Source organism: Carassius auratus, chromosome 14 (genome assembly GCF_003368295.1).
Source record: "Carassius auratus strain Wakin chromosome 14, ASM336829v1, whole genome shotgun sequence".
Classification (NCBI taxonomy): Eukaryota; Metazoa; Chordata; class Actinopteri; order Cypriniformes; family Cyprinidae; genus Carassius; species Carassius auratus.
In genome coordinates this window covers 18,906,329-18,920,336 of record NC_039256.1, presented here as the reverse complement: position 1 = coordinate 18,920,336, position 14,008 = coordinate 18,906,329, and the positions used below count along the sequence as shown (strand labels likewise).

The following is a 14,008-nucleotide window of genomic DNA, read 5'->3' as shown; positions in this document are numbered from 1 at the left end:
AGATTGGATATTAAAGTAACAGTTCACACAAACATGAAAACTATTGTCATCATTAAAACCTGAATGACAATTTCTTCTGTGGAACACAAATAGAGATCTTAGACTGAATGATAGCGCTGCTCTTTCCCATATAGATTCAAAAAGTACCAGTAGTGTTATGTGGAACACACAGAAATCTAAATATTTATTCATTGAATCACAGATGTGCACATTTAAACTTTTGTGTTGACTGACACCAAACACCAAACACCATTGGTTCTCACATAACCCAATGTGATGCATCAAGTTTAAGCTCTTAGAGAGGCAGTTAAGGATCGTTTTCCATTGCAGCAGGTAAGTGGGCATTAAATTGCCCACTTTGAGCCTGGCTCAGTCATAGACGGCCCACCCGGCACACAGAGACCCTGTACAAGCATTCCCACTGTGCATGGGGCAGTTTTGATTGATTGATTAGCTGAAACGAAAAGACATCTATGAAATTCAGAGCCCAATGTGTAGAGTGAGAAACATGGCACCAAATGAACAGAACATTCTGATAACAGAAACTGAAACTGACCTGATCATTCCCATGCTGCACGAGATCTTTCAACGGCCGTCCTATGCCAGATGGAATAAGGGTCACATAACCGCCCATGAGTGCTGCATTGTGTGTATGGCACAACGATGTGATGTCATAATGTTTCTGTTTCAGTGAAACGATGCAAACAGACATTTGATTATTATCATGATAGCATTTAAACACCCTGGGAATTAGTCATGGAAATGTGTGCATGCTCAGAGCGTTTATACCACAAGAAGAAAATCTTGTTTGTCAATTTTCTCTAACCACATTTTCCACCTTCTCTTGTTCATCAGGCAATTATCTATGAAGGGCAAGACAAAAACCCAGAGATGTGCAGGGTCCTGCTGACGCACGAGATCATGTGCAGGTGAGAAACACACACACACACACACCCTCCTTTACTATTACACAATCAAGCTCTTGAACCTTCCCTACCAAGCTCTGCCCGCTGACTGTGAGAGCTTTACTTTGGCATCATTTTGGTCTTGGCAAGACTGCAGACCTCTGGATCCAGTGTTAGTGTGACAAGACTGAGCTTTCTGCTCTCTCTCTCACTCACTCACACACACACACACACACACACACAAACACAGCTGTGTTAAAAGCCCTGCTGTAAAATTAGACATAAGGGGAGGATAGATTAACATTACTTTAAATTTGCTGAAAGGTCAGATCATTATTTTTAAATTTATCATACATATCCGTCAAAACTTTATAAACAGTTTACTTCTATTTCAGAGGGATGCAGTAAATTTATATCAAGGCTCAAGTTTAGACTTACAATGCACTATTACACAATACACTCCCAGATCATTTTCCACCAGTCCAAATGGGATCCTGATAAACGTATGCCAGCCTGTTTCCTATCAGAGTTAGACGTGTTCTTTTCCCAGACTCTGCCTCAGCCTTAGAAATCAAAGCTTGGCTTTGTCCAAAAAAGATGGCAGGCAGCATTTCTATTTTTGGAGGCTGATGTTTCAGTGATTGGTGGTGCTTATTTTATTTCTTGATGACATAAATACACACACACAAAAAGCAAGCAGAGAAATACACTTCTGTACAGTTCATTTTGTGTGCCAGAATTGTAATTCCTGTATTTGTACTGAATTTGAACTGCATAATTGCAGTTTGAATAACTAATTGCAATTGAAATTTAGTTTTAACTAAAAAAACGTAAAACTTGTTTGTAATTCTGATGAAAAGGGTAGCCTTGAAGGTTTACAGGGATGGGTGAATGGATTGATGGGTGATGTCACAGCAATAGTTTGCCAAAACATAAAAACAACATGAACATCTCACGTTGTTTCAAAACTGTATGACTTACTTTCTTCTGCTGAAAATAAATAGACATGCTAGACAGAATTGATTATGCTGCTTCTTCCCCATATAGAGCTAAAAAGTACCATAAAAGCAGATAATTTGACTTAAGCAAAAAAAAAAGAAAAAAAAAAAAGAAATTATCCATTATTTATTCATTTACAGATATGCATATTTAACTTCCTGTTAAATTCACATTATTGAATTGAAAGGGAGCCAATTCTGAATTTTGCATGTCCCTGTTTGTAGCTACAGCATAAGCAATGGAGTTTTAAAATATTAAAAATGAATGAAGACGGACCTTAAGTTCAGAGCAACCCCTTTCCTGAATCTCTATCCAGGTCATCCACTTTCTGCTCTGCAAGAAAAAGAGAGAGCGAGAGAAAGCCATGCACCTTTAATTAAAATCAAAAGATAAATTCCTTGCACTTAAAACTGGGTTGTGGAGATGAGTCCTCATCTATTTTTGGTTGAAGTGGAGAGCATTTGAACAGTTTTCTACTAAAAATATTCCACTCATGCTTGGTTAATTAGGACAAGGAAAAACTCATTACTCAATAAGAATCCTCTTGTTATTCCAGAGCTAATGAATGCAGCTTGCTTTGAGTTTTGACAATGAAATATGTGCATGCGAGCCAAGGCTCTCTCCTCTTTCTCTTTCAATCTTTGGCTCCCCTTGACTACCTTTCTTAGACGCACACACACGCAGTCGCGCACAGCCTTCTGTTATCGCTCTTTCAAAGTAGTCACTGATTTAACGATGTGTATTGACACAAACACTTAGTACCATACGTGTCTACAAAGGCTCACCACGTCAGCTTTGATCTGCCACTGTAGGATTACACAGATCACATCTGAAGTACATATCACTACTGGTACTCTTAAGGTCCCACAAATGCAAATGCCTGTACTCCGTTTCATACCAAACAGCTTTCCAAAATCAGGCGAAAATGAAAATAAGTAAACAATCCATTGTTGTCTCTATCTTCCTCCTTTTCTCCTTCTTCATCTGTATATGGTGTTTCGATGCAGAGCCTGTGCTGAAAGAAAGGCACAATTACCAGTCTGCAATTAGACTGCTCTACATTAATCAGGGCTGTTAATTGCTGTACGCCTTGCCATTAGCCATATGGTGCCGCATGGGCCTGCAAGCGTGAGACAGAGGCACATTTTCCCAAACAACTCGCTCAGAGGCAAGGCTAGAAACAATCACTCTGGGCTCTTTATGATGGAGTTCCACATCCTCATATGCACGGATTGATGAGGTTTTGTTTGGTTTGAGTGGTGCAGATGAAACATGACAAACTTGTCCAGATTATTAAAGGCTGGGTGGTCACAGTTGGAGAAATGCTGTTTTGTTTGGTTTTGGGGGATATTTTAGAGCTGCTGTCTGTAAAGGAGCTGGGCTAAGGGCAGTTCAGCTTTAATGGCATCAGCGCGGGCCACATCCTGGTAGTTACATGCGGCAATTTGGATATAATTTCTTCAAATGCTGCAGCAGGAGGAAACGCTTGAGATTAAAGATTACAGTTTCCCTGCAGGTCCGCTGGGATGGAGCAGAACGAGCCGAAATGGGTGAAAAATCCCCCTGAATGAAGCCAGAGCATGCATGGAGTCATTAGCATAGGGTTGTTGGGGGGGCTTGGAGGTTCACGGGTGGTGGTGGGCGGCCGTGTTGCGGTTTCCCTTGGGCTCCGGCTGACCATTGGGTTATTGGAGTGTCAAATCCATCTTTGCACACCCCTCGCATCCCAGAAAGCTTTGCTCCTGTGTGACCCACTTCTGAGAGAACATTGCTAAAGACTTGACTGCTCTCAGAGGAGTGAGAGAAAATGAGAGCAGAGGACGATAAAAATACGACAGCAAGAGTAAACTGAGACAGAAGCCCACACTGTGTCCAAACTAACGAGGGTGCTTAGACGTGAATGAGGGGTCAAGCTCAATCCATGTTATCAAGCTCATCAGGCCTAAAGGAGCCCACTCACACACAGATCGGTTCTGCTCCTATCACATGACACCTCAAGCCCTATACTCTCTCTCAATTGAGCCCCTCTGCCATCTGTGCTGGGAAACCTGAAACCGCCGCCCCACCTGCTGTTTACCGCCAGCCTCCATCCACCAAAGACATCATGTATACACCTCCTTTCCATCCCTCCTGTCTTCTTTTACTTGCTCATGCTCTAGTATCCATCTTGCTCTCCTCTGCTTTCCCATGCAGAGTAACCTATGAAATTAAATATAGAATGTTTGACAAACATGCTAAACCACCATCACACTTTGATTGATTTTCTTTGATATTTAGGGAATGATAATAGGTTGTGCATCAAAACCATTATAATTTTATTAACTATAAAAATGTTTGGAGCCCAAGTGTGCCCACTTTTTCTGTTTTCATTCACTATAAAAATAAACATCAATTAGAAAAAGTATATATAAAGTTCATAAATATATCAATTATATATATAATAATAATAATCTGTATCTTAAATACATATTATAACATATACACATATACACAAAAATATTGTATTTAAAAACATAACAACCCCTTCTTTAGAACAGAAAAAGGCACTTTCAAAACTGTGGCAACAAAGATGGAAACATAATTTGTGTATTTAAAAATTGTATTTCCATCTCTGTTGCAACAGTTTTGGAAGTGTCAAAAATTACCGTACCCATATATACAAGTCGTTGGTTGTTTCGGATGAGATTTTGGCTCAAAGTCTGCATTTAATGTCATGCCAGAGGTGTTCAGCTGGGATTAGAACTTGGCTCTAGCAGACCGGTCAAGTTCTTCCACACTGATTGAATCAATCATTTCTTTGTGAACCTTGCCTTTTACACAGAGGCATTGTAATGTTAGAATAGAAAGGCGTCCTGTCCAAACTGTTGCTATAAAATTAGAAGCACACAATTCCTTAGAATATCATCATAGGCTTAAACATTAAGATCTGTACTCATGGAAATTACCAAAGTCAAACCTGTTTATTAGAACGGGTGTTCTAATACTTTTGACAATATAGTGTATATTTAAATAAAACATTTTCTTTTGGGAACACAGTTCAAACACCTTAAAAAACACATACACACAGGCAACTTTCCCCTTCTGTCTGACCTGAAATCCTTCCAGGATGTATTCTAAAAGAGTCTCCTTTAAGTGCCCTCTTTACTTTCACCTCTCCTCTTGTATTCTTTCCTTTCCTGCTCTCTGGCCTCATCTTCTCTCTCCATCACTGGTTAACTGCCCTGTTATCAGCCACATTTCTAATGCTTCAGTGATCGTCCCTGAGTCGGAGAGTCTGTTAGCAGTAATTACTAATACACAGAGAGGCAGCATATTGTGTGCTGTGTGTACAGTTTGAGTGAATGCCTGCCTTGGAGGAGTAAAAGAAAGACTACTTTATAATTGCTAACTCTTCCTTCTCCACTGTGTTTTAGGTCAGTGCTGATATATGTGCAGTAACACGTAGGTTAACTGCTTTCTTCCTCTCTTTCTCTCCCTCCATCTCTTTTAGCCGCTGCTGTGACAAGAAAAGTTGTGGCAATCGTAACGAGACGCCCTCTGACCCGGTCATCATTGACAGGTAAGAGCTGGATATCAGATGTTTGTATGTTGTATGTAGACATTACTTTTCTTTGCTAGTCCAGTGGAAGTGCTGAAAGTGGTGTTACTGAAAGTCTTTATATCTTTATATAAGTTGGTGGTCAGTAAGATTTATTTTTTTGGGGGGGTGTAATTCATTTTTATTTTTTTATTTTTTGCAAGAATGAAAAGGCAAATAAACTAAAAAGACTTGAATCAGGAGTAACATATATTAAAATATTTTTAAACTAATCCAGACCACCTTTACTAGAATGTATCTTTATTATAGAATGATTATGTATTGTGTAAAATTTTGTCAAACTTGTTGTGGAATTTGTATTACATAGTCTGTGAAGGGAATAGATTTTTCCCTATAGATTTTTACTGTGGCATGTTGTAGCTATTGGTTCTAAATGTGCAGGCTATTGTTTCTTCATAACAAATGCTATATTGATTAATTTAAAAAAGTTAAAAATTGGCCTGGTAATGATTAATAGGCTATAATAACAAATGCTACAGTTAAAAGCAACGGTACATAGCCTTGCAAAAGATGGTTTAGATTAAATCATTCAGAGCCTGATGAACTGTTAAAGGAACAATTCAACCCCCCCCCCATTTTCAAACCAAAACTTGGGTAAGTACAAACAAATAACAGACTGTATATCTTTTTTTTTTTTAGAAACATGTTTAAATTCATATCAAATTAAATAAGAGCCTATGTTTAATGCAGTGTTAGCGTCAGTACAGAGATAATGCACTCAATAAATTCAAGTTATTTTCAAACAAATAAAAATTGCATTTAATATGATAGCTTTGTGTGGCTGCTCTACATCACTATATACACTCTATTGCTCAATATAAAACTATCCAAATCAAAGGCAGCAGTTCAAAGAATTCACCATCAATGAGAAAAACAACTTGACAACAAGCATAAAAAAGGCTTCCTGGGACCAGAAGCCATTTGTTTGCAAAACAGTAATTGTTTAGTGATCGGGCCGGGCTGTTTTGAGGCCCTGTCGGGGTTGTTGAGTATGAAGTGTGCTCTGAAGTGTGCATGTATGAATAATCAGCATTGAAGATGTGCGAGACTTCTGGAGGCAGCAGCGTGTGCAGCGAAGCGCGTCTCCTACCGTTTTTGTTTAAAAGATCATACCACCATCTCACATTATTATTGAGGCCGAGACTGTTTCATTTTCTGACTCAATCGTGTTGTGGTGCGAGCAAACTAAGCGTGGATTTCTGCAGATTAAAGTGCGGTTAAGTGTCAAAGGTGTGCTCTCATCTGTGTGTTAATAAGTCAGTGGCCTGTGCTATCAGATGAACACAGCTGTAGGTTCGCCAGCCGTAGTGAAGTGTGTGTGCGTGTTTGTAACATAGTAAGAGAGGCTTCTACCTGGCTGCTGTGTCTGTGCGGCTGGCCCATTTCTGCTCCACTGGGCTAGAACGCTTCACAGCTTACATAGACAGCTGCAGCCCCTCGATGCCACGTGGCATCACCTCCACCCAACACACACTCTCTCACAAACACACTGCCCATCACTTATTCTGCATAAAGTTTGTGAAATGCTTCCTCAGATCCTCCTGTTGTGGTCTGACTCTGAACGGTTGTGTTTCAGGTCTGGCTGAAGTCATGCAACTGGGCTCGAGGTCACCACACAGCCCTTTAGGCTCAGATGTGAGGGCATCGCTAATTGCCTAGAAGTAAAATAGGAATTAGTAACAGTTTCCTATTAGTCACGTGTGTCTCAAAAGCCGGGAAAATAGGTCATTTGAAAAAAGAGTGGGGGGATATGGAAGAGTTTACTGAATTTTCTTGGCTGGATACACATTCTGGGGTTCCCAACCAACAAGGCGCAGGATTGAACAGAATCAATTATGGCAAGCGCAGACGAGCGCGCGCTCCCAAATTCATCAAAAATATGATTTTGAGCGTCTTCCTTTCCTTGAAGTTATTTAGCTGAATAAATAAGAGCTCATTAGTGTGGTCTTGTTTCAAAGAGCTGATTAGGTTTTACAGCAGTAATTAGCAAGGCTAGCGCTAATTCCTCTGGAAGAGTAATGAAAGTGATTTCCTAATTAGGTTCCTCTCATAAGACGGCACAACAGGCCACTTCAGCAAAACCAGAGGAATGCCAGGGAAATAAAGACAACTAACAATGCCTTATTAGATTGTTAAAAGAACAAATCTTACTTGCAGCAGTGCGAGATGTGTGTCACGGGACTGGGTTTCGAGTTTTTGGACTCATTGGGAAGCTTTTGAAAATCTGATTGGGGTAAATTGAATTACTCACTTGAATTTAAAACTGGCTAGCCTTTTTTTCTCAGATGGTGTTTTTAGTTTACATTGGATGGCTGTATCTAATCTCATTTCATGTGTAAATGTATGTGTGTTGTGACTGACTCCTCGTCTTCTCCTTTTCTTCTCCTCTTTTACCCTCTGAGCTCTGTTAATGCCCCAGTAAGATTATTTCAAATACTTTAATCTGCTCTCATTGACACGGACACAAAAGGCCAGTGACATCTAATAGCAGGCCTTTTCACTGCCTCCTGTTTCATCTCTTTCACATCCCTTAGAAGCTCTCTCTCTCGCTTATTCTCTCTCGATTTCTTTCTCTCTTATCATTGTGTGTGTTAGGAGTAATTAAAGCTCAATAAGCTGTACAGTAATAGGGAAAGGTGTCGTTCTATCTCCCTGGGAACATTGCAGTTGATGCCTTCCTCACCATGGATACTCTTAAACACTGATAATGATTTCGGAGTGCAGAAAGTTCAGAGTTCCCGCGCTAACCGTGGGAGTTCTGTGGCTTTGCACTCAGTCGTGAGCCCTGACCCCGCTGGAAGGCTTTATTTGTGATGTAATCTTTAACATCTGGATATCCACTTCATGAAGAAATAACATAGCGAAGGATGGAAAACGCCACGGAAAGGGCTGATGTGCCCTTTCTCTGAATGTTTAATGGAGGCCTTTGGCTCGCAACTATATTGCTGGCTAGATTTGACCTTCTAGAAGAAGACCTTCGGCTCTCATGAAAGCAGAACAGGAAGAACTGTTTCACAGGGTGCTTTCACAGAACCATTTTTGCTCCTTCTCTGCTAGGGGCCGCTCAAAAAGGATGTGCTATTTTATTCAAAAACAGCATGAGAATGCTATAGAATGTATTTCATAAAGTTAAACTTCTTTTAAAGTGATATAACGCCTTGCTAATAGTGCTCATTGATTTAGATGCTGAAAAAGCATCCATTTAATGCTTGTTTACACAATTAAAAAATAGCCCAGATAGACGCAATAATGTCTAGTGTGTGAACAGAGCCCTTATGGTGCATTATGGAATGCTGCCAATTTATTTCTTATTTGCAGTTTGTTTAAAAATGAATTGATTATTTACACTACCATTCAAAAGGTTGGGGTTGTTAAGATTTTTTTTGTAATGTCTTTGAAAAAACAATGTGTATATATAGTTTGCTGAGCTCTAAAAGAGCATAATTTAAGCAATAAAACAGCAACTCAAGGCTGGATGGTTGGGAAAGAGCCAGTGACAGTGAGCAGCGTTATATTCTTGCAGTATGTTTGCATTAGTGGATTAGCGGACTCTATTTCACAGAGCTGCTCTCTGAATCAGTGACCAGAGAGTGATCCTCACACGCTGGAGCTCCCATTGTTAATGTAATCCTGTCCGGTCTGTAGGCCTATTGTGTGGCAATTAAGACTGAGAGACTGTGGAGAGCTCAGCGTGATCATCTGTGTGTGTGAGCCATGATCGTAATACATTGAAAGAAAGCATTTGCGGTAAACATGTCTCTGTCTTCTCTCTGAAAATGAACTGGGGAGTCTTTCACTCTGAAAGAGATACAAAGGAACTGTGAGTCCAGGAAAATGTGTGGGTTGGCCTTTAAAAAGTGTGCGTGACTCTCTAGGCTGGGCTGTCACAGCTGCTGAAAGGTGATGTGCTCCTATGCAGTGACAATGTCTCTTCCCGTGTGTGTGTGTGTGTCTGTGCTTGTGTGTGTGAGTCTGTGTATAGGTGTATATGTGTGGCCTACTTAAGCCCAAACGGTGCAGGAATAATAAAAGGCCAAGCTCTGCTGTTCTGAGTTAATACGGGGTTAAAGATATGCAGCTCACTGTCAACAATTCCATCATCCGCCTGGATGATTCCCAAAGAAGAGCATGCACTCCTCTCCACTCGCCCGTGCCTGTGTGTGTGGCCCTGTGTGTGCTGTCCTCCCCTGACAACTTTACCATTCTGTCTTTACTTTCTCTCTGTACTGAGCACCCGCTTTGCTTCTCTGTTGCTCTCTCTCTCTCTTTCACACACACACACACACACCCAAACACACACACACACGCACACACACACACAAACACATTTATCTAGGTATCTAAATGGGAATGACACATATTTACTTCATTAATTTCTAAATGGCATGTGACTTTTCCCCAAATTTGCTAGAAAACTTCTTCAGAGTATGATGTCTTCACGCTTTAAACCGCAAGTCATTCAGTTATAATGGCTTGACCAGAGGCTACAACTTGTCAGTTTATGCTATCAAACTTTTATGCTAAAAGTTTGGGGTTAGTAATATTTTTTAATGTTTTTGAAAGAATGCTTTTGAGGCTGCATTCATTTAATAAAAATAATTTGATTTAGTTTCATCTGATTTAATTAAAAACAGAAATATTGTAAATGTTAGTTAATTCATATTTTAATATATAATTGATATTTCTGTGGCTGAAATTTCAGCAGCCATTACTGTAGTCTAGAGTCACATGATCCTTCAGAAATCATACTAAAATGCTGATTTAGTATTCAAGAAAAATGTCTTGTTATTATTATCATTATGTTTTCGGATAGAAAGTTCAAAAGAACAGCATTTATTTGAAAGAAAAATATTTTGTAAAATTATAACACACAATTTAATGCATCCTTACTGAATAAAAGTATTAATTTCATTTAAGAAAAAAATTACTTCTGACCTCAAACTTATTAAAAGTAATGCATATTTTGTGTAACTGTCCCTGGAAGTGACAGATATGTGCTCTTTAACACACTGGATAAAGATTTCTGCTTTACTTGCAAATTCATTTTTTTCAAATGAATTGCATTCTCAATGATAGAAAATTTAGTCCCCAAGTTCATAGGTCAGAAACACATGCAAACACACAACTATTCTCTCTGCTTTACTCAGTGCTCTTTTGTCTCTGCTTGTCCAGCCTGTTGTTCACACACAGGGCATAAGTTTGTGATCTCTGGAACGGCTGATCGGCCCTTCAGGCTAATGCTGGAAACCCTGGCAGTCTGAGTCTTCTCCTCTGCTCCCACAGATAAGAGCCACAGATCAGCCAGATCACTGATCCACTTCACACGCTTTAGACAGAGATCTGACCCACATGATGACTGATCAGTCACTCAATGCTACTGACAACACTTAGTGATGAGAAAGAGTGTATAAGAGTAAAACAAAGAGAAAAATGTGCTTTCATTCCAAGAAAAATAACCAAACGGTCTCATTTTCACACACTACTGGTGACACAGATTAGACTGGTGTTGTTTAAAGAAGCTTGTGTGCGGGTGAGACCGTGTGTTTGTGTGTGTTCATATAGAGGGTATTGTTGATGTATGCCATTTCCTCACAAGTGTATGTGTGTTGATTGAGGAATGTCAGACAGGAAGTACTCCTCCCGGGGAAGGTGATGTCACCGCAGCTTCAGGGCGGCTTCCTGTCTAGTTCTGCAGCAACAGATGCACTGTACTCTCCCAGTCATTCACTTTTTAAAATGCAAGCTCGCATATACAACTTGTTCATGTTAAACCTGAAGTTTTTCTCAGTCTACTGTAAGCAGCGTCAGATTTCCCTGTAAAGGGCATGCTGGGAAACCACTGCACCCCCCCCCCCCCAACCCCCGCCTATCTCCACTGGATGCGCTCATGCAGGGGCATCAGGGTAATCCGATTAGTTCTTTCAACACACACAAACACACAGATGAACACACACATACTAAACAAGTGATCAGCCGCATCCAAAAATGAAAAAAAAGGTATGTAAAAAGTATGTGAAAAAACAAGTTTGTAAAAAGTATGTGAACATCCTAAATGTTTATTTGTCTTGTAATTCCTTACTGAAGACAAATACCTTTATTTAGGTTATTTTTTTTTTTTTGTCTTTTTGATAGCTCAAAATATAAAAAAATGTATAAACATAAATTAACAAAATGAAAACTGTGTAATGTAATCACTCACCTCCATGTCGTCCCAAAACTGTAAAAGCTTTGTTCGTCTTCGGAACACAATTTAAGATATATTGGATGAAAACCAGGAGGCTTGAGACTGTCCCATAGACTGCCAAGTAAATGATTTTTTGTATGCGAATAAAACAAAAATAACGACTCGATTCCGCAATTCCTTTGTCAACAGTCTCCTATGTGTCTCTCCACATCACTGTATGCTGCATTTGCTCTTTTGTGTCAGCCACACCACAAGAATGCTTTGTTTCTATGTGCATTTATGCTTTGATTTGAAAGAAAACAGCGCATCCTTGTGGCACGGCTGATACAAGAGACGTAGACAGTTTGAGTGATGTGGGGAGACACAGAGGAGACTGTTGACAAAGGAACTGTTAAATAAAGTAATTTGTTTTGATTTATTCGTGTACAAAAAGTATTCTCGTCGCTTCGTAATGTTATGGTTGAAACACTGATGGCAAATGGACTATTCTGACGATGCTTTTTATACTTTTATGGACCTTGACAGTGAAATTTACTTGGAAGTCTATGGGACAGTCTCAAGCCTCCCATTTTTCATCCAAAATATCTTAAATTGTGTTCCGAAGAGGAACGAAGCTTTTACGGGTTTGGGATAACATGGGGGTAAGTGATTAATGACAAAATTTTCATTTTGGGATGGAGTATTCCTTTAAAATATGTAGTCATTTTTATAGAGTTTATATTGAATTTATATTGAATTACAGTATGTTTGATCATTGGAAAATAATGTTTGTTTTCTTGCTTAAAGCAATAATCTAACAAAATTGAGTAAGGTTCATATCCACAGTTTTTCCTCTAAAGTAAATCTTATTTAGATATTTTCCTTGAGAAAAAAATAGAGAAAAGAATTCTGATTAAGAACAAATTTTTTGGCATTCAACACATTCTATATTGGTTTCTCCCATCCACATGGTGAAGCCAATCAAGATTTCATGGATCTATATTTAGCATTGTGTAGCGCTCAGTGGGTGTGTGTATTTGCGTGCGTGCTGCACAGAGGGAACCCCCGTGTCTGAAGTCCATTGTTGTGGTTTGTTGTGTTTGGGATGCACTTCCTGTGGTGAGAGGTCAGCAGCACACAGCCTGGGCTGGCTGCTGAATAATTCATGCCATTGACTTTGTGTCAGCTTTCACAGGCGTGCCCAGGGATGTTTTATTCATTTATCTCATTTAGGGACCCTGACTGCACCTGTTCCACCATTAAGCACCCAACTCATTTGCATTAGATGCTAATTTAGTTTACCGACAGGCCTGGGTTCCCCTATTTTTATGATATTTTCTTAGAAACAAATATTATACTTACACATAGTTGTTTCACATGCACCATGGATATATGTAGTGTGAGTCTTAAAAATAAGAATGAAGGAGAGAAAGGAAGAGATTTTGTAACCGTTAAGCACTCATTGTTCACTAATTATAGTTTATTAAAAAAAAAAAAAAGTGCCCCATTACTGAAACATTGGAAGTGTGTGAACACGAGTATGTGTGTGTGTTTAGAAGGTGTCAGAGGGAACAGACTTGCCCTGGAGCAAGTTAAGCACAGATGTGCCTCTTTATACCCCTTCTCAGCTCCCACCCTATTCCCTTCACTCCTCATGATCACCTTTCTTTTAAACACACACATTGTCATTTACCCTGTCATCCATCGCTCTCTCTCTTTTTCTCTTTGTTCTATTTTTATCGCCACAACCGTGTCGTCTTCGGCCTATACGTTTGCTATACATTCTCATTCAGTTCAGGTAAAGATCACGGAATGTATTATGTTAAATCAATGTGAAGTGGCATTTGCAACCCATTTTACCTGCACAATGTGATGCAAATGAGCAACAGGGCTTGATTTTAGAAATCTGAAATTGATTTGATAGTGAAAAGTAACTGTTACATTTAAGAATATAGAAAGAATAACATGAATTTGAGATTGACAGATTTCTTCTGTATTGTGTCATACATCCAGGTTATCAAAAATGAAACAATTTAGGACAGGGATCACAGTAAGACAAGAAATATGCATTAAGAACTTATGTTAAGTCCATTTTTAAGACCTAAGACCTTGTTCAAGCACACCTCCCATGTTGCTACCATGAGGGTGAGATGTTTAGACCCTCTCAGAGTAAATGTATTCAATGGAGGACTGTGTATGTTTTTCCAGATCAGTTATAGTTTGTGTGTGTGTTTCATTAGTATCATACAGAATACCGAGCCTTTTCATTGGCTGACACTGCTCAAATATGTTTTTACCACTGGACGTGCTTTCTGCTGCTGGACCTGAGTGTGTTGGTTGTGT

At 39.4% G+C, this 14,008-nt stretch overlaps 1 protein-coding gene across 3 annotated transcripts in view; it reads left to right on the top strand.

Annotated features, from left to right (window-relative positions):
- The window catches only part of ebf1a (EBF transcription factor 1a), a 118,429-nt gene that overhangs the window by 9,927 nt on the left and 94,494 nt on the right, over positions 1 to 14,008 (top strand). For all 3 annotated transcript variants that reach the window (XM_026280423.1, XM_026280422.1, XM_026280424.1), the window contains exons 5-6: positions 856 to 929; positions 5,395 to 5,463. In XM_026280423.1, the coding sequence (XP_026136208.1) occupies positions 856 to 929; positions 5,395 to 5,463 (143 nt within the window). The remainder of the gene's footprint in view (positions 1 to 855; positions 930 to 5,394; positions 5,464 to 14,008) is intronic.